Source organism: Martes martes (genome assembly GCF_963455335.1).
Source record: "Martes martes genome assembly, chromosome: 17".
Taxonomy (NCBI): domain Eukaryota; kingdom Metazoa; phylum Chordata; class Mammalia; order Carnivora; family Mustelidae; genus Martes; species Martes martes.
The window spans coordinates 49,220,548-49,243,898 of NC_137905.1; the positions used below are offsets into that span (position 1 = coordinate 49,220,548).

The 23,351-nt window shown below is 55.7% G+C and overlaps 1 protein-coding gene across 2 annotated transcripts in view; it reads right to left on the reverse strand.

The window, feature by feature from the left end:
- Positions 1–232: 232 nt before the first annotated feature.
- The window catches only part of SYMPK (symplekin scaffold protein), a 36,454-nt gene continuing 13,335 nt past the window's right edge, over positions 233–23,351 (reverse strand). For both annotated transcript variants that reach the window (XM_080827705.1, XM_080827706.1), the window contains 19 exons: positions 23,085–23,324; positions 19,477–19,631; positions 17,058–17,208; positions 15,497–15,701; positions 14,521–14,671; positions 13,475–13,710; positions 12,527–12,608; positions 12,218–12,331; positions 11,012–11,159; positions 9,789–9,949; positions 8,250–8,358; positions 7,895–7,995; positions 7,223–7,313; positions 6,329–6,430; positions 2,550–2,737; positions 1,531–1,707; positions 1,266–1,361; positions 686–1,024; positions 233–514 (listed from right to left, as the gene is read on the reverse strand). In XM_080827705.1, the coding sequence (XP_080683831.1) occupies positions 380–514; positions 686–1,024; positions 1,266–1,361; positions 1,531–1,707; positions 2,550–2,737; positions 6,329–6,430; positions 7,223–7,313; positions 7,895–7,995; positions 8,250–8,358; positions 9,789–9,949; positions 11,012–11,159; positions 12,218–12,331; positions 12,527–12,608; positions 13,475–13,710; positions 14,521–14,671; positions 15,497–15,701; positions 17,058–17,208; positions 19,477–19,631; positions 23,085–23,324 (2,981 nt within the window). In that variant the 3' untranslated portion in view covers positions 233–379. The remainder of the gene's footprint in view (positions 515–685; positions 1,025–1,265; positions 1,362–1,530; positions 1,708–2,549; positions 2,738–6,328; positions 6,431–7,222; positions 7,314–7,894; positions 7,996–8,249; positions 8,359–9,788; positions 9,950–11,011; positions 11,160–12,217; positions 12,332–12,526; positions 12,609–13,474; positions 13,711–14,520; positions 14,672–15,496; positions 15,702–17,057; positions 17,209–19,476; positions 19,632–23,084; positions 23,325–23,351) is intronic.

Consider the following 23,351-nt stretch of genomic DNA (forward strand, 5'->3'; position numbering starts at 1 on the left):
CCTGCAGACAGGGAGGCCAGCGTAGTAGCCCGCCTGCCGGCACAGGCCCGGTAGCCTCTGCGCCCGCCGCGCCGGTTTCTAAGGAGGGAGGGGGCGGGCCGTTACCAGGGGAGGGCGCGCGGGGACGCCCGGCCAAGGACCTGACTTCTGCGCAGGCGCGGCCCCCCAGCCCCAGGGCCTGCCAATCTTCCAGCCAGCACCTGGGGGCGTTCACTCCACACGGGGCAGTCCCACAGCTGACACGCAGGTAGAGACGAGAGACTGCATCCACGCCCCAGACCCGCGATCTTTTTAATTTTAAAGGCAAAGCCCCTGCGGCTAGGCCCCGCCCCGCCCTTCCCGAGCTCCCAGCCCCACGCCCCTTCCCCACCAAGCCCGGTCAGCTGTTCCCCTTGGTCTCGGGTTCCCCGGATTCCTCGGCGGCAGGGCTGGGGGTCTTCATGGTGTCTTCTCCGGCAGGGGTGAGGGTCTGGGGACTGCGCTCCTCCTTTGAGGTCAACCCGCCCGCTGCCTCCTGGTGACAGGAGAAGGGGGAGCAGGTCAAGGATAGCGTAGCGTGGTCCTACCTCCATGCTTCCTTCGGGCTGTACCCCACTCCCCCCGACCCTGGGCACTTGGCATACACCCTCTATCCGGGGACCCTAATTGTCTTCTTCCTTTGCTGCTTTGAGGTTGTCATCCCTACCTTAGGTAGGGGCCCCTCAAGACTAGAGTCCAGGAGTGCGGCCTCGGTCAACCCCGAGTCGTCATCCATGCTGATGAAGATGGCAGGGGTCTCACACTCAGGACCCTCCTCCCGGAAATCTATGGCTTCTTCGGGCTGGGGAGGGCCTGGCCGGGTGGAGGAAGAGGAGGAGGAGGACGACGACGACGACGAGGGGGCTCCCACTCCTCCCGGCTTCAGCTTCTGTTCCTCCTCCAGCTGACGCTTTAAGGCTTTTTCCTGGGCCAGCCGCAGGCCAATGAGGTCCTGAGGGGGCCGGGGGGCGGGGGCCGGGGCCAGGGCCAAGGGCTCCAGGTCGTCCTGGGGGTGGTGAAGGGCACACGGAAACTCAGCGCGGGGGGAGGGGGGACCAGGTCATAGGCTGCTGTCAGGGCATGGTGGCAAGGAGCCAGCAGGGTGGGCATGGGGAGTACATAAGGGGCAACTGTTCCCCCACCTCCCATCCCTTTCAGCAGGAGCCTCCACCAGACAGAGGGGGCTGGGGTGGGGGGAACAGGATGGGCCTTGCTGGCTTGGGGGTTAGGGAGCTGTGGGCCCTCACCTCTTCCAGGGGCCCTGCAGGCACTTCCTTGGCCTCTGGCTCCTGCTTGCCACTGGCCTCCAGGATGGTCATGATGGAGTTGGGGATGTGTGCTTGCTAGGGGAAGAGCAGGATGGGGGCTCTACGGAGTGCTTGGACCCAAGACCCCTAGTGGACCCCCCCAGAGCCCGAGCTTCCACAACAGTGCAGGGCTCCCCTCTGCTCACCCCCATCCAGTCCTCCAGGGCTGAACCCATGGGACCACCCATCCCACACCCTGGGGTACCTGGTGGGGGGTGAAGGATCGGACGTGGGCCAGCAGGGGCTCCCGGAGCTCTGGGCACTTGTCAAAGACGGCGCCCAGCTGCTGGGGTGGCAACTGCAGGATGACCTGGAAACTCTGGGGCTTGGTGCGTTGACAGCACTTGATGAAGCCCTCCCACACCTTGGGATACTTCCACACCTGAACGGGGCAGGGAGGGAGCGGTCCTGAGTGGGTGCTCAGGCAGCCACCCCAGAAACGGGAAGACCTTACCAAGATGGGGCCCAAATCCTTGCCAGCCAAGAGTCCTCTGAGCTACCCACAGCCCTGACCTCTGGCCCTCCAGTTCTGGATTCCCGCCACCCCCCACCCCCTTCACATGAGCACAGTCTCATCTCACTCTTGCAAGCAGCCTCCAGGGGCGACGTCAGCCCTGCTAAACAGATGAGGCCCAGGGAGGTGCAGGGGCTCATCCATAGTCAGGCAGGGACCATGGGGCAGAACCAGGGTTTGAACCCAGGGCTGTCCGAACCTGCATCTCACCTCTAAGCTGGATGTTGCAGAGTGGCAACCAGTGGGCTCAATCTAGTCTGAGAGAACGTGAATGGTTTTTTGTTGTTGTTGTTTTTTTGTTTTTAATTTCATCATGGTATTTCTAGCTTCTCTTGAGAAATGGGCCTCTCTTTCCGCTCCAGTATGTATCGTGGCTGGGTGCAGAGGTGGTGGCAAGGGGGACTACGCCTCTTCTGGAACGCCCACCCCGTGAAGCCTACCACCAGCTGTTCCTGGCCCCCAGCTGCCCTCACACATCACACTGCCATCCTGGAGTCGACTCAGCGACCCCTGTTGGGGTGTATTGTCCTTGGCCTAGGGCAGAGCAAAGGGGCTGGTGGGTCTAGAGTGTGCCCTCCTCATCCTGCCTCCCTCTGCAGGGTGGGTGGCCAGTGGGCTGGAAAAGCCCCGGGTCCTGCCTCCAATCTGCCTTCAGTGTGTCCTGCTGCAGCCCACTGCCTGCAGGACTGGGGCAGCCGGGGGCGGGTTACCTGCTTCATGATGAGGCGGGACAGGATGTTCATGACGAAGCCCCCCAGGCGGGGGTACATGGTCAGAGACTGGATGACGGTCCTCATGAGCAGCATGGGCAGGGGGCTCTGCTCCATCAGCTGCTGCATCACCACGGCCAGCACCTCCGATGTGTACACGTTCCGTTCCGCAAAGCACAGGTTGGTGGCTGCGAGGAGGCGGAGAGTGGGCCTGTCCTCTTTGCCCAGCTCCCCCGAAAAGGCGGAAGCCCCACCACCCTTAGAGAGCCTCAGCCCCGTTAATCTGCCCCCGTGAGTGGAGACCTAGCCCTCATTCCGGAAGCTCTGGAAGGGAGACTTCCTCACCCAGCAGGGCCCTCAGGGGATACTGTGGCCTGGGGTGTTGGTCCGAGGGAAGACATGTCCAGCTGCTGGAAGCCCCAGGCTGGGCGGAGTGGGCAGACCTTGGCCTTTTTTCTTTGGGGACAACCCATGGAAAGGCTGAGGCAGGAGAGACAGTTTGCCAATGCCTGGGGGCCTTTTCTGGCTTGCCCTTCCCACCTGTCCCAGAGAGGGAAGGCAGCTTTGACTTCCGTAAGACCCCCCGCAAGAGACCAGTGATGCCCTCTACCAGCAGGCTGGTCAAGGGACTGCCCACTCCCAGTCCTGATCAGAGCATAAGGATCTGTGCTGGTGCTCGAGGGACACCAGGCGTGGGGGCATTTGGGAAGCACAGTGCACAGAGTAAGGGAGCAAAAGGAGGAAGCGTGGGCCAACGAGGTGCTCCCCAGCTCAACACCCAGTGCCAGGAAGGGCCCAGGAAGGGCTGGCATGACAGGGGCATCACGAAGGCAAGAGGGCCAGGACAGGACTTGGGGTCTGTTCCCTGGGGAATGGGTAGTGGTACCCCAAAAATCAGTGGGATCGGCGGTGCTCCAATCCATTGTGCTAATGGGGAGACCCCAGGAACTGCCTCTGAACCCCTTCTTCCCCAAACACCACTTGCCATGTGAGTCTGTCAACCAGGAAGTCTTTATTGAGCCAGAAGAGAGGCCCCCAATCCTTGAGAGGCTAATGGAGAACAGGGGTGGGTGCCTATAAGGAATGAGGGGGGCTCCTATAAGGAACAGGGGAAGGATGGAGGCATTACAGGAACACAGGCAGGAAGGAGACGAGAGTGGGGTAGGGCAGGTATCTAGGCCAAAGGAGCAGAGGAAAGTGGAAGAAGGTAAGGACAGTGCAGAAGCCAGAGTGAACCTACCAGAAACCAAGAAAGCTCCTCCTCCTCCCTTCCAGTTAGTGGCTGGTTCCTGCCTCCTCTACCTAAAAGGGTCCATAGCCAAACCCCTTTTCCTCTCCTCCCACTCTGCCCCAGTCTCCCCCTGGGCCTTCTACCCCGCCCTCTACTCTACCCTTCATAGCAGGCTGAGGAAAAGTCCTTTCAGAAGCTCAGCCTGACCCCACACCTCCCAGGGGTCCTCAAGATATCAAGTCCAATCTCCAATCCCAGTCCTACTGGGGCCTAGGAGACCCCGTGTGGGTGGGGTCCAGGCATGGTGTTCTTAACGCTTATGGTCTGACCTCTCCTGACCAGGCCCCTTCCCCTAAACCACAAGGTCTTGTCAGCCTCACCTCTGCAGTTCCAGAACCAGACCATGCCAGCACATCTCTTGGCCTCTGCAAATATGCTTCCTTTCTCTGGGATCAGTGTCTCCCCTGCTACCTCACCCCTACTCATCCCTCTGCGGTTTCAGCTCAGGTGTCCTCTTGAGGCTCCCCCGTGCCAGCCCTGCTCACTGTGGGCTTTCATCATCTGAGGAGGGACCATGAGCCCTGGAGGGCAGGATCAGGGCTGTCTCCATCCCTGCTGGGTCCCCAGCACTGTCCGGCACAGGACTGAGCACAGGTGCTCAGTGAGTTTTCTTTAACTGCTGCACCAGACCGCAGGGGGCAGGTCCCGTTATAGAAAAACTCACCAGAGAAAGAGGGTGTTTTTTAAAGGAGGAGAGAATGCTTGTACTATCAGGCATGGGGGATCCAACGGTGCACAGAACAGGACTGGACTTGGATCCGGAGCTTAGAGGTGAATGGGGTTCCTAGTGCAACCAGGACAACCACTAGCGCCTGAGCGGAGAAACGCACTCTGGGAACTGGCTAGCTCGGGTGCTGGGGACAAACAGCAGGTAGGGAGGGCGGCTGGAAGGTTGCTAGGAGCTCAGAGGCACGGAGGCTGTGTGTAGGCCAGGGCTTGCAGAAAGAAACAGGTGGGCTTCTAAAGGCCAGGCCTTGATGACATCTCCAGGGACCTGGCCACTGCCCACCTGAGTGACCTGTGGCAAGGCTCTTCCTTCCTCGGACTTACTCTGGGCCTGCGAACGGACTTAGTGGGGTGGTGCAGTCTGTGAATCCCCCCAAATTGTACACAAAACTGTGTGAGTCTGTCCTCCTCGGGAAGAGGCCCACACTTCCCTGACATCATCAAAGGGGCTACAGCCTGTAAAAGGGCCACTTCTGGGGGCACCTGGCTGGCTCAGTCGGAGAAGCATGTGACTCTTGATCTCGGGGTCATGAGTTCGAGCCTCACCTTGGATGTAGAGATTACTTAAATAAACAAATAAACGTAAAAAAATAAAATAAAAAGGCCACTTCTGGATGCTCAGCTTCGAGACCCTTTTCATGTTACTGTTCTCTCACCAGAGGCCTTAGTTCCTCCTTAGCTGTAGCATGAGTTTTAGACTTCCATAAGCTCCTCTCTCAATCTCAAAGATTCTGAGAGAACTTGCTGAGGAAGGCCAGGAAATTAGTCAAGGGAGGAGCCAGTTTAGGCTAGACGAGAAGCTAAGTGGTGGTGGTTGCGGGGGAAGGGGGACCCTCTCTCCGCTCTTAAAGGAGAGACAAGGAATCGAAGGACGGGGTCTGAGTAGAGGGGGGCGACAGTAAGGGCTTCCACCTTGGTGGGAGAAACCTCCCTCAGGGAGGAGCGGGGGCAGTGCCGAGGAGAGCTGACAGGGAGAAGTCCTCCTATGGGAGGTGGCAGCGCTGGGACCCAGGGTGCCATAGGCGGGCAGAACTGGCAGACCTGGGTTCCAACTCGGGTCTAGTGGGCTTCAGATTCTGTGTGGCTCCACTAAACTGCTTAGCTTGTGCGCGGCCCTGAGCAAGTTCCTCAATCTCTCTGGAACCTTCACTTCCTCGTCTAGAAGACGAAAGTCCGCATACTCACCAGGTAACGGCTGGCATGTGTGTCAGCAGGCAGGCCTGAGAGGCACTCGGGGGAGCCTGGCTCAGTGTAAGTGTTCGGGAAGTGGTGCCGGCAGCTATTAGGAAACTGCTGGTTGAGGGGAGCCGGCCAGTGTGTCCCCAACCCCCTGCCCTGGAGGCACCTTCTCCTGCCTCAACTGGAGCCCGGACTGGACTCGACATCTACTCCTGGTCCGACAACGGCCCTGGCGGGCTCCATCTGCTCTGCTGGCCGTCCCTCTGCCCCCTGTACGGCCGAGGGCTCTGCTTCCTTCATTCCTCGAGCCAGGGCTGGGGAGGGAGGGGCCCCCCACCTTTCTTGAGGACTACTCTGGGCCAGTGCATAGCAGATGCACCAGTTCCTTGGACGGAGGGAGGGAGGAAAGAGAGGAGGGAGGGAAGGCAAAGGAATGAGGGTAGGTGTCCAGAGCGGAGATGGGGTTGCAGGTGGCACAATCTCCAGCGTGGCAGACTCCAGCGGGGACATGTGAGTGACTGAGGTTCCTCCCTGGGTCCGCAGCAGCCAGGCCACTTGGGGGGGCATGGGGGGAGCGCCTCACCTTTGATGATGGACTTCATGTCACACTTCACTGAGTCGATGTTGTGCAGTGCGATCAGCAGCTCTCCAGGGTTCAGCGGGGACAAGGCCGAGTTCCCTTCGCCTGCAGGGAGGGAGTAGGAAGGGGAAGGAGACAGGGTGGCGCCTAAGAGGTGTGTCTGGGTTCCTAGACTAGGGAGTGTGAACGAGTATGAGGCACCCTCTGCGTGGATTGGACTGGGAGGACAGAGGGCTGGGGCAGGGCATGAAAAAGAAGGGACTGAATGCCACCCCTTCCAGGAAGCCTTCACCTTGCTCTCCTCCTTCCGGGCACGGGATTCCCACCCTTCTAGGGCAACATCTGATGCGCTCCAGCATCTCCTCTCCCTCCTCCCTGGGCAATGCCCCCAGGAGGGCAAGACCCCTGCACAGCACAGATGGGCCAGGCCATGCACTCGATGACCGTGCTTAGAGGCGACGCTGCCTGCGGGCAGCTAGGGGAGATGGCGCTCTGCTGGTGTGGTTTGGGGGGTCCCAGACACTCTTGTGTGGGGGTTTTAAACCAATGTTATGGGGGCGCCTGGCTGGCTCAGTCGTTAAGCGTCTTTGACTCAGGTCATGATCCCAGTGTCCTGGATTGAGCCCCGCATCGGGCTCACTGCTCAGCAGAGAGCCTCCTGCTCCCCGTCTCTCTGCCTGCTACCCTGCCTACTTGTGCGCTCTCTAATAAATATTTAAAAAATCAATCAATCAATCGATTGATCATGTTATGGGTGCAACAGCCAACCTCCACTCCCTTGCTAATACCACAAGCCCCTGGAGTGAGGGTGAGGGGTCCATCCTAGGACACTGGGCTGTTTTTCTAGGTTGAAAGATCTATTTTGCTTCTTTCGACCCCATTGAAGACGCCACCTACCATGCTGGGTGCCCAGCAGGCGGTTGAAGACCTCTTTCACCACAATGGGGTTGAGTTTGATGAGCTTTGGCAGGGCCTGGATCACTTCTTTCTGCAGGGGGATGGAAGGGGAGGCGGGTCAGAGGGCACCCCCATCCCAGGTGCTTGCCCTGGGATGAGGCGAGGAGAAGCTCCAGCCTTGCCGTGCCCTCTGACGCTTCCCTCCTCTCGCTCCCTCTGGTTCCTCGGGGTTGAGCTTTCTCCTTGAGTCACTGGGCCTGGCTCAGTCCCAGCCTCGTCACTCCCCATCCGAACCCTCCTTGTGCCACATGCCCCCTGATGGCCCCTGCAGGGGGAGGGTGTCATCGTCAACCCCTTTTTCCAAAGGAGAAGACTGAGGCTCACCAGGGCCCCACAGCCTGTTAGCAATAAGACCTGGGTGGGGGGAACACAGTTAGGCCTTTGGACCGGCCTGTGTGCGTGCGTCACTGTGATCCTCATTTGACAGAGAAGACCGAGGAGCAGAGAAGGGGGTGGCTTGCCTGAGGTCTCAGAGGAGAAAGCAGAGCTGAGACTGCCCCAAAGCCCTTCCCAGGGCTTGCAAGTGTCTGACGTGGGTACCTGGGTGCCTACCTCCTCCCCACCCCTGCCCTCCCGTCTTCGTCGGGGGCATCCCGACATCCAGCTCTGTACCTTCTCCAGTCCATTGAGCACAGGAATGAGGAAGCGGACATCTGGCAATCGCTTGTGGTAGAGATCCCGGACTCGCTTCACCAGCTCTGGGGAGGGTGGGACTGCAGGCAGAAGAGTAAGCAGGAGGCACAGGTGGGATGAGGGGGAGCCCCGAGAGGAAGGAGAAATGGCAGTGGCTGTGGGCAAGGGGAGGGGAGGGCCGACTCCGCTTCAGAGCAGAAATCGCTGGCCTCTGGTTTCTCAAATGCATTTAGCAATACAGCCAGCAGCTCTGAGGGCCAGGTCTTGGGAAGGACCCATGAGGAAGGTCTGGGACGTGGAGGAAAAGGCTGAGAAGTGGGAGTCCCGGGGGCACCTTTGTCCGTGAGGCTGTGCAGACATCGTGTGACCAGTGTCTCTGCCCCCTTGGGACAGTTTTCTACCAGCAGGAGCAGCTCTGGTGAGTTCATGCCCATTCCTCGGATCTAGAGGGAGAGAAGGGATGGCAGGCTGGGGAAGGGGCTGGGCGACATGGGCAGGACAAGGAGGCCCAAGGGGAGAACTCAGGGAGGCCCAGGCGCCAGAAGCAGTGTGGCTGTGGGGGATGAGGGGGCTCTGGGGCACGAACTGGACAAAGATCTTAAAAAGTTCTTGTCACCAGAGAAACAAATGATGTGAGGTGACGGATGTTAACTAATGTTCTGTGGTCATCCTCCTGCAACACATACACATCCCTAGACACTGGGTTTGACACCTCACGGGAACACAGCCTGTGTGCCAGTTACACCTCAGTGAACCTGGGGGACAACAGAACCGGTGACAGAGTTCAGGAACTGGGGGAAATGTGGGGAAGGTGGGAGGGGGCAGGGCGGCAGTATGGGGCCTTCCCCTACCCCCACTCACAGGGTACAGACTCGCTGCAGCTCCGAAGCCTTCGCCAGTGCTGGCTACCTACTGAGCAGCTGGGCCCTTCCTGTCACCTCTGACCTAACCTGACCTCTGATGCCCAGCCTGCCCTCCAATTCCTCGGCAAAGACTTTTCAGGTTCCTAAAGGTGTAAGCAGCAGCCAGTGCCCTGCATGGTGGCTTGCTCGGATCAGGGCTTGGACTGTGCGTGCAGCCTGGCCCTCTCAGTGGGCAACCAATGCAGGGAGCACCGGGCTGGGTATGAGGGCTCAGGCCTTCCTCTGCCATAAACGTTTATAATGGTCCATGGAGCTGGCAGTCTTTGCCCTCCGGGAGCTCACCATCTGGTGGGCCCACTCTGAAAAATAAGGGAGGACACTGCTGAATCTGGGGGGCGGGTATTTGGGTTTGAGCCTACCAGACTCTCCTTTTATGCTGGAGATTTTCTGTAATAAAGCAGGGGCAGAGAGATATAAAAAAGTGGCTTCTGATCTAGCTGCAGATTGGAAGAACAGATAGTCTGAATTTCAGGGGCCCAATGCTTCTCATGTGGGTGACCTTGTGGCTCCAGAGAGAGCAGGCGGGACTTGTGTAATGACAACTCAAGATGCCCATCGGCCAGCCAAGGGAAGGCCAGCTCCTAGCCGGTGACAGTGACACAGACATTTATGTGCATGAGCTCCTGGAGTCCCCGCAGCAAGCTGGGGGGACAGAATAATCCTCCCCGTTTTTACTGAAGGGGGGTCAGTGTGCACAGGGAGAAACTGAGAGGCAGGATGTGGACCCGGGTCTGCCCTGCTCCAGCCTCGTAACTGCAGGGCGACCCTGCTGTCCTTTCACTGGCAGACGGGGCAGGTGGACCACCCACAAGCTCCAGAGCGGCAGGACCCAGGGCTCCCACCATCGGTGCTGAGCCCTTGCCGAGGTGGAGATACCAGGGGAAGGGCTGGACATGGGGCCTCAACCCTGCCCACGGGTGAGCAGAGCCTGGTGGGCTCAGGGGCCTCACCGGCTGCTCGATGACCCTCAGCACCGTCCGCTTGATGTCGGCGATGGCCTCCGTGTATACGGCCGCCAGTTCGTGGATGAGCTTGTGGTTCTGAGGCAGGAGAGCCAGGTAGAGGTACAGACACTGCTTTACAGTCTCCTCGGTCCAGGGCGCCGCCACCTCTAATAGGGCAGGGGGCGGGGATCAGGGACCACTCTCCTCCCCGCATCTCCCACCCTCATTGTCTGTCCCTTCTTTTGGGGGCAGGGACAGAGGGGAACTGTTCTAGGGCAGGAAGCCAAGCATCAGGGCAATGGCGAGGGACCAGGACTGCTCCCCTTTTGGAAGCCTCTGCACTGAAGTCCCACCTCGTCTCTGACCTCAATCCACAGGGCAGCCAGAGGGGTCTTTCCAAAGGGAAGTTTTAAGCTTGCCCTTCTCCGGCTCTGCGTTTCCACGACTACCCTGTGCCCGGGTTAAATCCCCAGCGCCTACCTTGGCTCTACTTGCCAGATGCTGTATGTTCCCTGCTCCCCGGGGCTCCATGCTCCAGCCACAGCCTCCTTCTGACAGTCCCCCCCAGAGCCCGCACAGGTCCCCTTGCACACATCACTCCTTTGCCTGAACGCTGCTGCCCAACTCCCTTCTCTGTATCTCCTCATCCTCTGGGTCTCACACAACCAGTGTCTCTCCTGGGAGGTCTTCCGGGCACCTAGGCTGTACCAGGGCTCTTGAAGATCCCGTGCTTTCTGTCATAGCCTGCATCTTCCAGGTTTTTGTAAGTTCCATGCCCAACATGGGGCTTACACTCATGACCCCCAGATCAAGAACTGCATGTTCCACTGAGCCAGCCGGAGCCCCGGAACCTTCCAGTTTAATGGTCTGCTCCCCTGGGGCCTGGGTCTTCCCACCTATAATCCTGAGGGACCCGGGGCCTTGTTGAAGGAAGGGGACAACGCCTGGCCCTTCCTGGCGCCCCGTCACTGGCTAGCTCTCCTTGTCCTCTGGCTCTCAGCCCTCCACCCCCTGCTCCAGGATGCTCTCCCTGACCCCGGGGCTGGGGAGAGACTCCTCTCTGGACTCTCGCAGCCCCCAGGCCTGCTCATTCTGGCCATTATTGCCTGGCTGTCTTCCCTAGGAGGCTAAGCAGGGCCCAGCTTCAAACCAGCTCTATTCCCAGGGCCTGGCCAGGAGCCTGGGATCCAGAGGATGCTCAGTATTCATCGGATGAAGCTGCGCCAGACCTGTATCCTTGTCGGCTCCGAATAGCACGGACGGCGGGTTGGGGTGGACCAGGAGCTGCAGGTAGTTGAGGGCAAATTTCTCCACATACTCTCGCAGCTGTTCCTTCTCATACATGCGCTTGATGAACAGCAGGGCCTGGGAGCGCACCTGGAGAGAGACGGCGGGCAACATGGTGGAGGGAGGAGACCACCGTTCGGAGCTTGGCAGGACCAATGGGAAAACAAGCCCAAGACTGAGACAGGCCTGGTCTACCTGAGTCACGTGTGCACTTGGGGGAGAGGTTTCCTGGCCCAAGTCAGAGCCTGCACCACCTCTCCACCGACCTGCTCAGGCCTATCCCTTACCGTCTCCTGCCTCACTTGCTACGTTCCAACCGGAAAGAGCTTTCTTTAGTTCCTCCAAAGTGACAGCATTCTCCTTGGCTTTGAGACTTGGCACGAAAGGTTCCCACTGCCCAGAATGCCTGTCACTGGCTCTACCCCATTTTACTCAGACATCACCGGCTGGGAGCCCTGAAAACAGGGACTGTTCTTAGGCACTGCTGTGTCCCCAGCAGCACCAAAGGGCCAAGCCAGAGTCTGCAGTGAGGGTCTGCTGAATGAATGGACACAAGACACCAAGAGAGGAGGCAGCAAAACGCTTGGCGGGGCTGGGTCTAGGGCCCTCTCAATCACACGTAAGCACACTTAGTTCCCACTGTTCAGTCACACCCTCTACTCCTATTTCAGGTCTTGGCTCACCTGCCCCCTCCTTCAGAAGGCTTCCTTAAACCCCATCCTTCCCATCCCCCCATCAGGTAGGTCAGGCCCCTCCCTAGGGCTCCCACAGCTGTGTGCTGCTCTACTGCACGGGCTGGCTGTGTCCTCACTGCTTGCTGATAGGCCACATGGCTCCTCTCCTGTCAGCTCCCCCTCCAGGTTCCGGCACAGCAGCAGGCTGCACAGGGGCTCCCCAACATGCGTGGAGTAGGAGGGAGAATGCGACTGCCCTTCCTGGGGGGCTGAGTGTATGTATATGCATGTGTATAGTCTAGGCAGCTTTGTGCCACCATAAATGACAACATACCCACCACCACCACCACACCACTGCGGGGAGTGCGTCAGGCCCAGAGAGGACGTTCGGGGGCATGTGTAAGAGGCTGGGGGCAGGTGCTTGGGGCAGACGAAGGGCAGAGTGTGGCCCAGCACAGGATGGCAGGGGATCACCTTGTCCTTCTCGTGGGAGCTGAGGTCTAGCAGAACATGCAGGTACTGGAACTGGCGGGATGGCCGCTTGAAGATCAGGTCTCGAAGAGTGGACATGCCCAGGTACGTACGACTCTGTGGCCGAAAGGAGGGACACCAGCACTCAGCGCACCTGCAGGGTGCCCCTGGGAGGTCTCCCTTGCCTCCCTCAGATCAGAGGATAGGACAGGTCCCTCCCAGAGTCCCTTGCCACAAGGCCCAGCCTGTGGGCTCCTCAGGCCCCCAGCACAGGCCCCGGGGGAGCTGAGGGGACAGGCGGGCTGTTCTCACCTCGTCTTCACAGTACTTGCGAATCACCTCCAAGGCGCTCTCCGTGATCAGTGGCGCCTCCAGCACGACTTTAGTGAAGATCCTGCCAGGGAGGAAGAGTGAGGGAATGCTGCGGGGAGAAGCTTCCAGTCCTGCTGGAGCTTGGGGCTGGCAGGGCTGCCCCTCACAGACAGTTTGCTCAACTGGTGACAGAGCTTTGGAGGTAAACAGAGCGAGTTCAAACGCAGCTGGCCGGCTGACCGAAGGGGAGACTTTACCTCTCCAAAGCTCAGCTCTCCCCTTTGTCAAACGGGGATTCCTAACTTTACTCGTTTACTACAGTAAGGGAAGAGAATGACAGGGAGTGGGAAGGGTACTGCTCTGCAGATGTGGTGGCCAAAAATGGCCTGCCAAGCCCTGAACTTGGCAAGTTCCAGGGTCAGAAGACAGAAGGCCAGCGTGGCTAAAGTCTGGGGGCAGTGAGGAGTAGAGGGGCAGAATAAGAAGGCAAAGATGTTGGTAGGAATTGGGTTACACTGGTCTCAGGGCACAAAAAAAGGCTGCATTTTATCACAAGAGCGATGGTGAATCATGGAAGGTTTTTAGTGGGTAACAAGACTATTTACATTCTAAAACGTCACCCAGGCTGCTGTGTGGAGAACGGATCAGCAGGAGGTTGAGAACAAGGAGGAAGTTACAAGAGCAATTCAGGTGAGAGATGGGGTGGAGAGAAGTCAACCTCTGAAACAAGCCTCTAAGGCAGACAGTCATCTACGAGAGCGGAGGTGCAGAGGCACGCAACAGAGCAGGCCCCAGAGCCCACCTGGAATCTGCCTCACAAGTGTCTCCAGAGAGCAGGGAGAGCAGGGAGTCTCAGGGGACGGGCACGAGGCCTTGGGTGGTGAGGAAAGAGGTGATCAGAAACCACAAAAGGCAGGACACAGGAGGGTGCAAGGCAGTCCCCCTCACCCATCCTTTTGGTCTGGCTTCTCCTGCAGGCCGGAGAGCAGGCGGATGAGGCAGTCCTCGTACTTGTCCAGGGTGCCCGAGGCACCGGCTGCCAGGTAGGCGTTGTACTCCTGGTAGAGCCAGGCGAAGGCCAAGTCCAGGCGGGCCCGCACATCCTCCAGAATGAAGGACAGGACCTCGGCCTTCAGGCCCGAATCAAACTGCGTCACCAGACTGGCCAGGATCTTTATGCGCACCTGACAGGAGAGTGGAGGTACGTGTGGGTGTGGGAGGCAATCCCAGGCACCTCGTGATCGTGCCTTACAAGTCTTCCTGCCCAGGCTCAGGGACCCCCCACTGCAGACCTGGTGTTAAGCAAGGAAGGCAAGCTGAGAACCTTATAACCGTAGGTCTCGTTTGTGTGTGGGCGATCAATCGTCACAGAACAAAACTGAGTCTGTGAAAGTAGCACCCACATACTTAAGTACACAGAGAAAGATCCTAAAGACTTCCCCTACTTTGTTCACTGGTCCCCTTGGAGGAGGGGGATGGGACATGGGTGGGGGCCGAGGAAGACTTATGGTACCTCTATGGCCTGGAAATATCTTTTTAACAGAGAGTACTTTTCTGTACTTCTTGGTTAATTAAAATTACACTTAAAAAAAGTGGTGAAAAAGCCGCTTGGCTGAGGTTACGATGCCAGCGTGTGGCAGAATTAGGATTTAGACCTGGTCCATCTAAATGTCAGCAGTAACAAGAAGAGCACTATTAACCGCCAGCGAGAAAGAATCCAGCAACAGCCCCGCTTGCAGGGCCCTCCCAGGCGGCCAGCTCTGTGCTGAGCGAGAGCCATGTGTGTCCACGCATTTCTTCCTCCTCATCACTGTGCAGAGCTGCTGTCGCCGCCTCCGTTGGCAGGAGGACAGAAGAGAGGCAGGGACGGCTGGTGGGCAGCCCGGCTGGGACCTGGAGCCAGGGAGGCCGGGGCCGTCTCATCCCTGGGCTGTGAGGCAGGACCGTCGTGGGGAGTGGGCCGGGAAGCATGGGCAGGGGAGACAGGGGCACACCTGGGCCGCCCCGCTGCAGGCCACAGCCTTCTCCGCCCGTAAGATCCGCTTCACGGCGCCCAGCTTCATAGCCTCCACCTGGGCATCTGTCAGGGGCTTCAGCACATCGCTCAGGCGGAAGATTTTCTTGCGGCCACCAGCGCCAGCCAGCCTAGGTGGGAGAGTAGGGACAGGGTCACGGTGACTCAAAACATCCTTTCTGGAGCCCAGGCCCACCCCAGGCCATACAGAGACCCCCATCCCTACCCCCCACCATACTGCCTTTCTAACCCTCCCATGACTCAGGCATGGCAGGGCGCAGGGCAAGGAGACAGAACACGGTGCCATTCTGTTTCTGTAAAGCGTGTCTCAGGGAATGCTTCTCTGCGGCGGCTACGTGCGAGTGCAGATCTGAATGAAGCAAGAGGAGGAGCCGCACGGAGATCTGGGGGATGAGCTTTCCCGGTGGAAAGAACAGGAAGTGCAAAGGCCTTCCAGTGGGGACCTGCCTCGCTGCTCACAGAGAACCAAGGGGCCAGTGAGACTGGAGGAGGGAGCGAGGGGGATGGAGAGACTGGAGGGCGAATCAGGCACTGCTCGGACAGCAGGTCTTGGGGGGGACGCAGGCAGAGACTGGCTGGATTATTTTTTGTCTGTAGGTGGGTAATAATGAAGAGGAGGATAATGACCAGTAGCACTCACATGTTAGGAATCACGCTAAATACTTTGTATCAAATTCACTTCCAATCCCAAGAGTTATCTAATTTAATGATCTATCACTGTGAACTCATTTAACTCTCCCTTGATGCTCAGAGAGATTCTGTCATCCCAGCTTTAGAAGGAAGGAAGGGGGCATTTTATGTAAAAGAAAACAACCATTAAGGCTTGGCGGTTATGGTGGCATTGACTCTGGAATCAGACCCTTGTCCAGCCCCACGTCTTTGTTGGTATGCCTTTAACACGCGTGCACACCCCCGTGCACACACAGGGGACTCACCGGGGCTGTGTGACAGGGATGATGGGCTCCGGCCTCCTCTTGGCCTGGGGCGCCTCCTCCTCCAGAGCAGACATGGCGCCCAGGGAGCCCACCACCGAGATGGCCTGGCCCTGGGCTGACAGACGCCGCTTGATCAGGACGCTCTCCGGCTTCACTGACTTCTCCTCCTTAGGCTCCTCCTTGCACTGTTTGGTCTGCTCCACACCTGAGGGGGAGGGAGCAAATGGGCTCCAGGAATGCCACACACCCCTGCTCCCCTCCAGGGACCTTCTGTGTGCAAGCCTTGTACACACAAAGCCCAGCTCGATCTGCAAAACGTCGTTCTGAAACAGGCACACTTTTTATCCCCACTTTGCATACAACCAAGGCTCAAACTAGATGTGCTGTTTACCGTGGGTGCAGGTAGCAAATGGCACAGCCACGCTGGAACACTGATGAGCAGCTTCTAAGAGCACTGAATACACCCTAATATACGACCCAACAATCCCCTCGTTAGTATATACTCAAGATAAATGAGGGCATGTGTACACCAAAACGTCTGTATGTAAACCAAACAAACAAAAACAAAAAGACCAACAACCCCCCAATCCCAAACAAACCCCCCAAAACCCCTGTACAGCTTCATTCACAATGGTCAAAGACTGGACACAAGCCACAGGTCCATCAACAGGGGCGTGGACAAACAGACAACGGCCTGTTTGTGTAAGGAAATACTACTGAGCAATAGTGGTTCACACAACACAGAGGATTCTCAAAAACTTATGCTGAGGGGCGCCTGAGGGGCTCAGTTGGTTAAGCATCTGCCTTCCGCTCAGGTCGAGATCCCAGGGTCCTGGGATCAAGCCCCAAATCGGGTTCCCTGCTCAGCGGGGAGCCTGCTTCTCTCTCTGCCTCTCCCCCCTGCTCATGCACTCCTGTGCTCCCCCCCACCCGCTGGTAAAATAAATTAAAAAAAAATCTTAAACAAACAAACAAAAAAACACTTATGCTGAGCCAAAGAAGCCAGACTCTCTAGGATCCCATTTATATGAAGTTCAGGACCAGAAAAATGAATCTATAGAGACAGAAATCGGAAAAGTGATTCTCTCAGGAGGTGGGATGCCATCAGTGCTGACTGGATAGGGGCAAGAAGGAATGTTCTGGAGGAAATGGTCTATATCTCCATCTGGGTGGTAGCTACACAGGTGTGTTCACTTTGTGAAAATTCACGAAGATGTACAGTTAAGAGTTGTGTTTCTCTGTACATAGTTTATCTCACTAGTACTGTTAACGTAGGAAAACCCAAGTCAGAGAGGTTTAGTAACTTGACCAAGGTCGCACTGCTACTGAGTGGCTGAGGCAGTCTGATTCAACTGAGACCTCAAATCCAGGTCCACTGCATTCAAAGCCCAGGGCCTGAAATTATGAAGCACTTGGGGTATCTACGGGACCTGTAACTGTTTACACCTACCATCTCACATGAGTTTCATTTGTACCACGGTAGGAGGCGCTCTTCCAGGAAGGGGAACCCAGCAGCCACGGTGCCAACCCCTGGCCTGGGTCAGCGCCGCAGGACACTCACCTGGCCCTAGTCCTGCAGCCGTCATCTGTGTGGCCATGAGCCGAGCCAAGTGCTTGATCTGGGCTTCGGTGCCTGCTGACTCCACTGGGGTATAGATGGCTTGGAAAGAGGCGGGCATGGCCTCAGGCAGATACACCATGCTGATGAGGACCTGCAAGATGGCCAGGAGAGGAGCCCTTCCTTACTCACAGACTCAACAAGCCTCTGTTCCACGCCCAGGCCAAGGCTGGGGACAGGGCAGTGATTCAGAGAGCCCTGGGCCTGCTGCCATGGGGCTCAGACTCCTGGGGAAGTCAGAGAGAGAACCAACAGTGGTGCAGTGCGGTGCACCAGACCGGGAAGTAAAGGGGGCAGGAGACAGGTCAGGAGGGCGCGGCTCTGGCTCCCTGGGGAAATAGCAGCCAGGCTGAGAACTGAGAGGAGGGCCAGTGTCAGGCTGACGCAGGGGGAGAGGGGTATGGATTCCAGGCAGAGGAGCAGCACGGAGGAAGGCTGAGCAGCAGCAGAACCCTGCCCAGAGAGCCTAAGTTCACTGAAGGGTGTCCTATGAACCAGAAACAGGCTTAAAAAAAAAAAAAATCGGTATCCTAATAAGAACTCATCCAGTTTTGTCAGGAATTGGTAACAAAAGGTCATTTCCAACTCCCCACATGCTTAGATGTTTAAATATATATATGAAATAAGGAAATAATTAGAACAGAGAGAGAATGAAATCACTACAAATCAAAATGTGTGGGATGCTACTAAAATGGTTCTTATGTGGAAAATCAGATCCTTAAATGCTTACATTGGAAAAGACTGCTGAAACTATTAAGCGAAACATTTAACATAAAATGGTGGGGTAAAATATTCAAAGAAAGCAGCAGGGAAGAATAAAGACAACAGAAATAAAATGGAAAAGGTGGGGCGCCTGGGTGGCTCAGTCGGTAGAGCCTTCAGCTTGGGTCATGATCCCAGGGTCCTGGGATCGAGTCTCACATCAGGCTGCCCGTTCAGCAGGGAACCTGCTTCTCCCTCTCCCTCTGTCTCTCCCCCTGCTTGTGCTCTCCTTCTCTCTCTGTCAAAGAAATAAATAAAATCTTAAAAAAACAACAACAGAAAAGGTTATAAAAGAGTACCAATGAAACTTCGGAGCCGGTTCTTTGGAATGACCAAAACCAAACAAATTGATGGTGAGACTGAACAACAAAAAAAGGAGTGAAGGACCCAATGCTAGAGACAAAAAAGCTGCACGTTACTATGCAGCCAGCAGGTATTATAAAGATAAAAAAGAATCCTGTGAAAAACTTTAGGCCAATAATTCGAAGAGTGTGAAGAGGACAGACCAGGTACGGTGAGTTAACAGAAGCCCCAGACGGGGCCTCAGCAAGCTGCATTCAAACTGGTTCTGGAAGGAAACAAAGTGCCACGGCAGGGCTGGAGCAGGAGAGCTTCACAAGCTGTACTTCTGGCCACCGCAAGGGGAGTGGAAGCCAGAGCCAGGGCGCAGACAGGCAGAGCTGGGGCCGGGCAGGGGCCAGGGGAGACAGAGAAGAGGGGAAGGCCTGGTGGGGAGGCAAAGAGCTTAACTCCAGGTCTGTGGGTCGGGAACCAGGAGGCAGGCATGCCAAGAACACAGGGCACTGACAGCCTGCAGAAGAGCACAGGGAGAAATTCCACAGGTTTATTCTGACATAATGAGTCTGCGGTGCCTGTGGAACTTCCAAGGGGAGAACAATGCAAGAGGCAGACACGTTTCCAGGCCTGGAGCTCACCAAAGAGATCTGAGTGGGACAGAAAACTCTCTCTTGCTACCCTTGTGACAAAAACCCCACTTCCTTCTCCCAAGAACTAAGCCCCGTGGAGCCTCTAGGCAGAGAGAAGGGAAGGCTGAGAAGACCGATGGTGAGCATGGGAAGAGGCACTGTCACGAGCACCCAGTGGAAAGGCCTGGGTGCTGCTACAGCCTGAGGACCGATGGGAGATACCCCCCGCCACCACACCATCAGCTCGAACCAGTGGTTCTTTCACTGTAGAGCAGGATTATCTTTGAGAATCTAAGGAAAAAGGGGGCCATCTCACCCCACCCATGCTAATCCCACATCACATAGCAAGTAAGTTGTGTGGTCTGCTCTCGTTACTCTGCCCTCCCTTCAAAGGAGAGGAGAGGGGTGGGGTTTGGACAGGGACTCAGACTATCCAAAGAGGGATGGTTCGGGGGTTGGTGACAAGGGATCTCCTAAAGGAGTAAAGATCAGAGAAAAGGTCCATCCAAGATAGAGAGGGCCCACAGGACCACACCGTCCCAACACCAAGACCAGAGTGGTGTGCTGGGACTAATACCGTCTGGAAGAGGTGGGCAGCGTGGAGGGAAGGGTAGGAAAAGGACTGGAAACCCTTCCTCCCTGCCCTGTGGGAAATGGCCCGCATTCATCCTCACCAGATTGGCCACATTGTCAGGTGTCAGCAAGGGCTGCAGGAACTCGGCTGTGATGTCTGTGTCTGACTGGCCTGAGATCTGGGCTGAGGCCTTAGAGGTTCCCGACGGGCCTGGCTCCAAGTCCTTGTCCTCATCGTCTTCCCCCAGGTTGGGCTCTGGGAGAGGAAAGGAGACCAGATGCTGGTGTCAGAGTGAGCAACAGGCCCTCTCCCTCCGGATGCCCAGTGGGGTCCCTGCATCCAGGTGGCCCCAGCAAGCAGCAGAGTGCAGCGGGCGAAAAGCCGGGCCGTAGCCGTGCTCTGCCATCAGAGCACCACGTGACCTTGGGGAAAAGACCTGCCTCTGTCTGTGCCCGTTCTCCTCATCTGCAAAATGGGAATAAGCCACGTCAGCCTGGCTGATTACACTAAACTCCAAGAAGGTGAAAAGATTAACAAGTCATTTCCCTGAGCTTTATTGTTTAAAAACCTCTATCTTTGAAATAGGCTCGACCTCACCAGGAAATCACGAAAACCTGAAGACAACCTAATAAGATAGTTTTCGCCTACATGATTGACAAAGAAATAAAAAGGCTGGTAGTGACAGCTGTTAGTAGGGGTATGGACTGTGCAGATGTGAACTGGTATGGCCTTCTAGAAGGGCAATTTGACTGTAGTGCCAACTTTTAAATGTATGCCCTTTTGACCCAGAAAATCTACTTCTAGATATTGACCCTAAACACTTAACTCATATAAATGTATAGTGAAGGTACAATGTACAGAGAAAAACCTTCACGTACAGAGATGTTCCCTGAAGCCGGATTTTTTTTTTTTTTTTGAAGCTGGAATATTTAATAGGGTGATGATTTAAGTAGATGATGGCAAAAATATGGTGCAATGTTATAGGGTTTTTTTTTCTTTGTTTTTAAGTAGGCTCCAGGCCCAGTGTGGGGCTTGAACTCATGACTTCACGATCAAGAATCTCATCCTCTACTGACTGAACCAGCCAGGCACCCCTGTTATTCAGTCCCTTAAAAAAGTTTGCAGCGCACGTAACAGAAAGCTGACACCCTGCGTTAACCAAGAGCAAGGGCACACACAAGTCAGCTACGAAAGGCTGAACAGAACAGACGCTTCACAGACATGCAAACGGCTAATAAATGTAAAATGACACACACACAGCCTGACTGCAACATGTGCAAGAAAGCGAATCTAAACCAGGGATACCGTTTATACCCAAAGGGTTTATGGAGCACCCAGGGCTGGGAAGAGTGGGGTAACGGGCATTCACACACCGCTGGGGATGTGCACAGTGGTGTGGGTTCTTTGGAAAACAGTTTGGCAACAGTTATCAAGAATGTCCATTCACTGGGGCGCCTGGGTGGCTCAGTGGGGTAAAGCCTCTGCCTTCGGCTCAGGTCATGATCTCAGGGTCCTGGGATCAAGTCCCGCATCGGGCTCTCTGCTCAGCAGGGAGCCTGCTTCCCTCTCTCTCTGCCGGCCTCTCTGTCTACTTGTAATCTCTGTCTGTCAAATAAATAAATAAAATCTTAAAAAAAAAAAAATCTTGGGGCACCTGGGTGGCTCAGTGGGTTAAAGCCTCTGCCTTCGGCTCGGGTCATGGTCCCAGGGTCCTGGGATTGAGCCCCGCATGGGGCTCTCTGCTCAGCGGGGAGCCTGCTTCCCCCTCTCTCTCTGCCTGCCTCTGATCTCTGTCTGTCAAATAAATAAATAAATAATCATTTTTTTAAAAAAAATCTTAAAAAAAAAAAAAAGAATGTCCATTCACGGGTGCCTGGGTGGCTCAGTGGGTTAAACCTCTGCCTTCAGCTCAGGTCATCTCAGGGTCCTGGGATCGAGCTCCGCATCGGGCTCTCTACTCAAGAGGGAGCCTGCTTCCCCCTCTCTTTCTGCCTGCCTCTGCCACTTGTGCTCTCTCTCTGTCAAACAAATTAATAAAATCTTTAAAAAAAAAAATGTCCATGCACGCAGTAGCAATGGGCACATTCAGCACTCAGATATCGGTTTCTGAAACTACTGCCTGCTTAAAAGAAACCAGGGCTCCTTAGAGAAAAGGCTGCTTCCAAGGCTGGGGTAAGGAAAGTACAAGGGGAGTCCAGAACATCATGTTGTGCCAGAAAGTAAGAATTGCTCAAAACAACTTACGGGACACACCAAGGGGTCACTGGAGCCAGCTCAAAGGCTCCCCTGGCTCAATATGAGGCAGTGTGAGGCACAAAATGAGTATTGAGAGTAATGGATCATAGCCCGGAGAGTAAGTGAGAATCCACAAGCGCAGCGGATAATGAAGTAGGGAGAAGAAAGCTCTTCCTAACAGAATGCCAACTGATAAACACAGAAGGAAAGCTTCTCATAATCATTAGAGCAATAGCAGATGTTAAAATCACCGGGTCAAACTTTGAAGGGGAACAGGTAGTTTGACACAGTACCAGTGTCTTCCTCAACTTAGGATTTACAATGGGGAAAAGTGCATTTGATACTAGAGAAACCTGGGAGGCACTATTTCAACCAAGTCATCGAAGCTCCCATCACCAGTAAGGGGACAAATCGGCATCATGTGCCTCCTGACACCCCATGGAGGCGGTCAGAGCATCAACTCTGCAGTGTCCCTGCCCCAAGTGCAGAACCTGGATGCAGTCAGGAGGCCACAGCAGGTAAGCCCAAAGAGAGGGACATTTGACCCAAAGGCAGTCCTGGGCTCTTCACAATGGCAAGGTCACGAAGCAGAGGAAGGCTGCGGAATCGATTAGGGAGGCTAAGGAGGTGTGACAACTGAGTGCAACGTGTGAGGGGATGCAGGAGCTTTCTGGACTATTCTTATGACTTGTCTGCATGTCCAAAATTAAAATAAAAATAAATAAAAAGTTTGAGGAAACAGTAAAACTGGAGGGCAAAAAAACAGCTTTAAATGCACCAATCCCGCTACTAGGAACCTGTCTTGTAAGTGGCCAGGCACTCAAGACTCTTACTATAGCAATCTCTACACTTAAAAAAAAAGACAAATGTCCATCACCAGGAGGACTGGTTAAAGCGATCCACAAGCACTAGAGACTATTATACCACCGTTAAAAGGATGCAGCAGAGGGGTGCCTGGGTGGTTCAGTTGTTGTCATCTCCGGGTTGTGAGATCAGGCCTTGCATCTGGCTCTGCACTCAGTGGGGAGTCTGCCTGAGGATTCTCTCTCTCTCTCTCTGTCTCATCCTGCCCCTCCCCCAGCCCTGCACCAGCCATGTCTCTAAAGTAAATAAACACATAAATAAGAAATTACTTCAGAAAGAAAATCCAATTATAAAGGAAACAAAGGAAAGGAGAACTCAAGTATTTCTGAAAGAAAACATAAGGGTTAATACTTAAGGGGTAGTTATTTTTGGGGACAGGAATAAGAGGGAGACTTCATTCCATTCCTTTCTGCACGATTCAAGTAATTCATAATTACATGTGTATCACACATTTCAATAATTCTGGTATCATCTGCTATGTCATATCCTTACACTGTAATTTGCAATATACTATTAACTAATACAAATGAAACTCATAGTTAATGTAAATGTATGGGGTCATTCCTTGCCACCGCCTCTGGCCAGGCCTGGCCCAGCCCCTCAGCTCACCCAGCTTCATCTTCTTGAGCGTGGAATCCGAGTCGTCTCGGGGCCGCTTGCGGGCGTCCTTGCCGCTGGGCATGTTGCGGGCAATCTCAGCCTGGGGCGTGCCCAGGTCCACCAGCAGGGTGGTGATCTGGGCCTGAAACTCCAGGGAGGCTGGGTGCTTCAGGACACTCAGCAGGTGCAGCTTGAGGTTCTTGCGCACACTGCTCACCTGAGATTTGGCCAGCGTCGGGGGCAGGTTGGCTGTGAGGAAAGAAGCGGAAGCTTTGT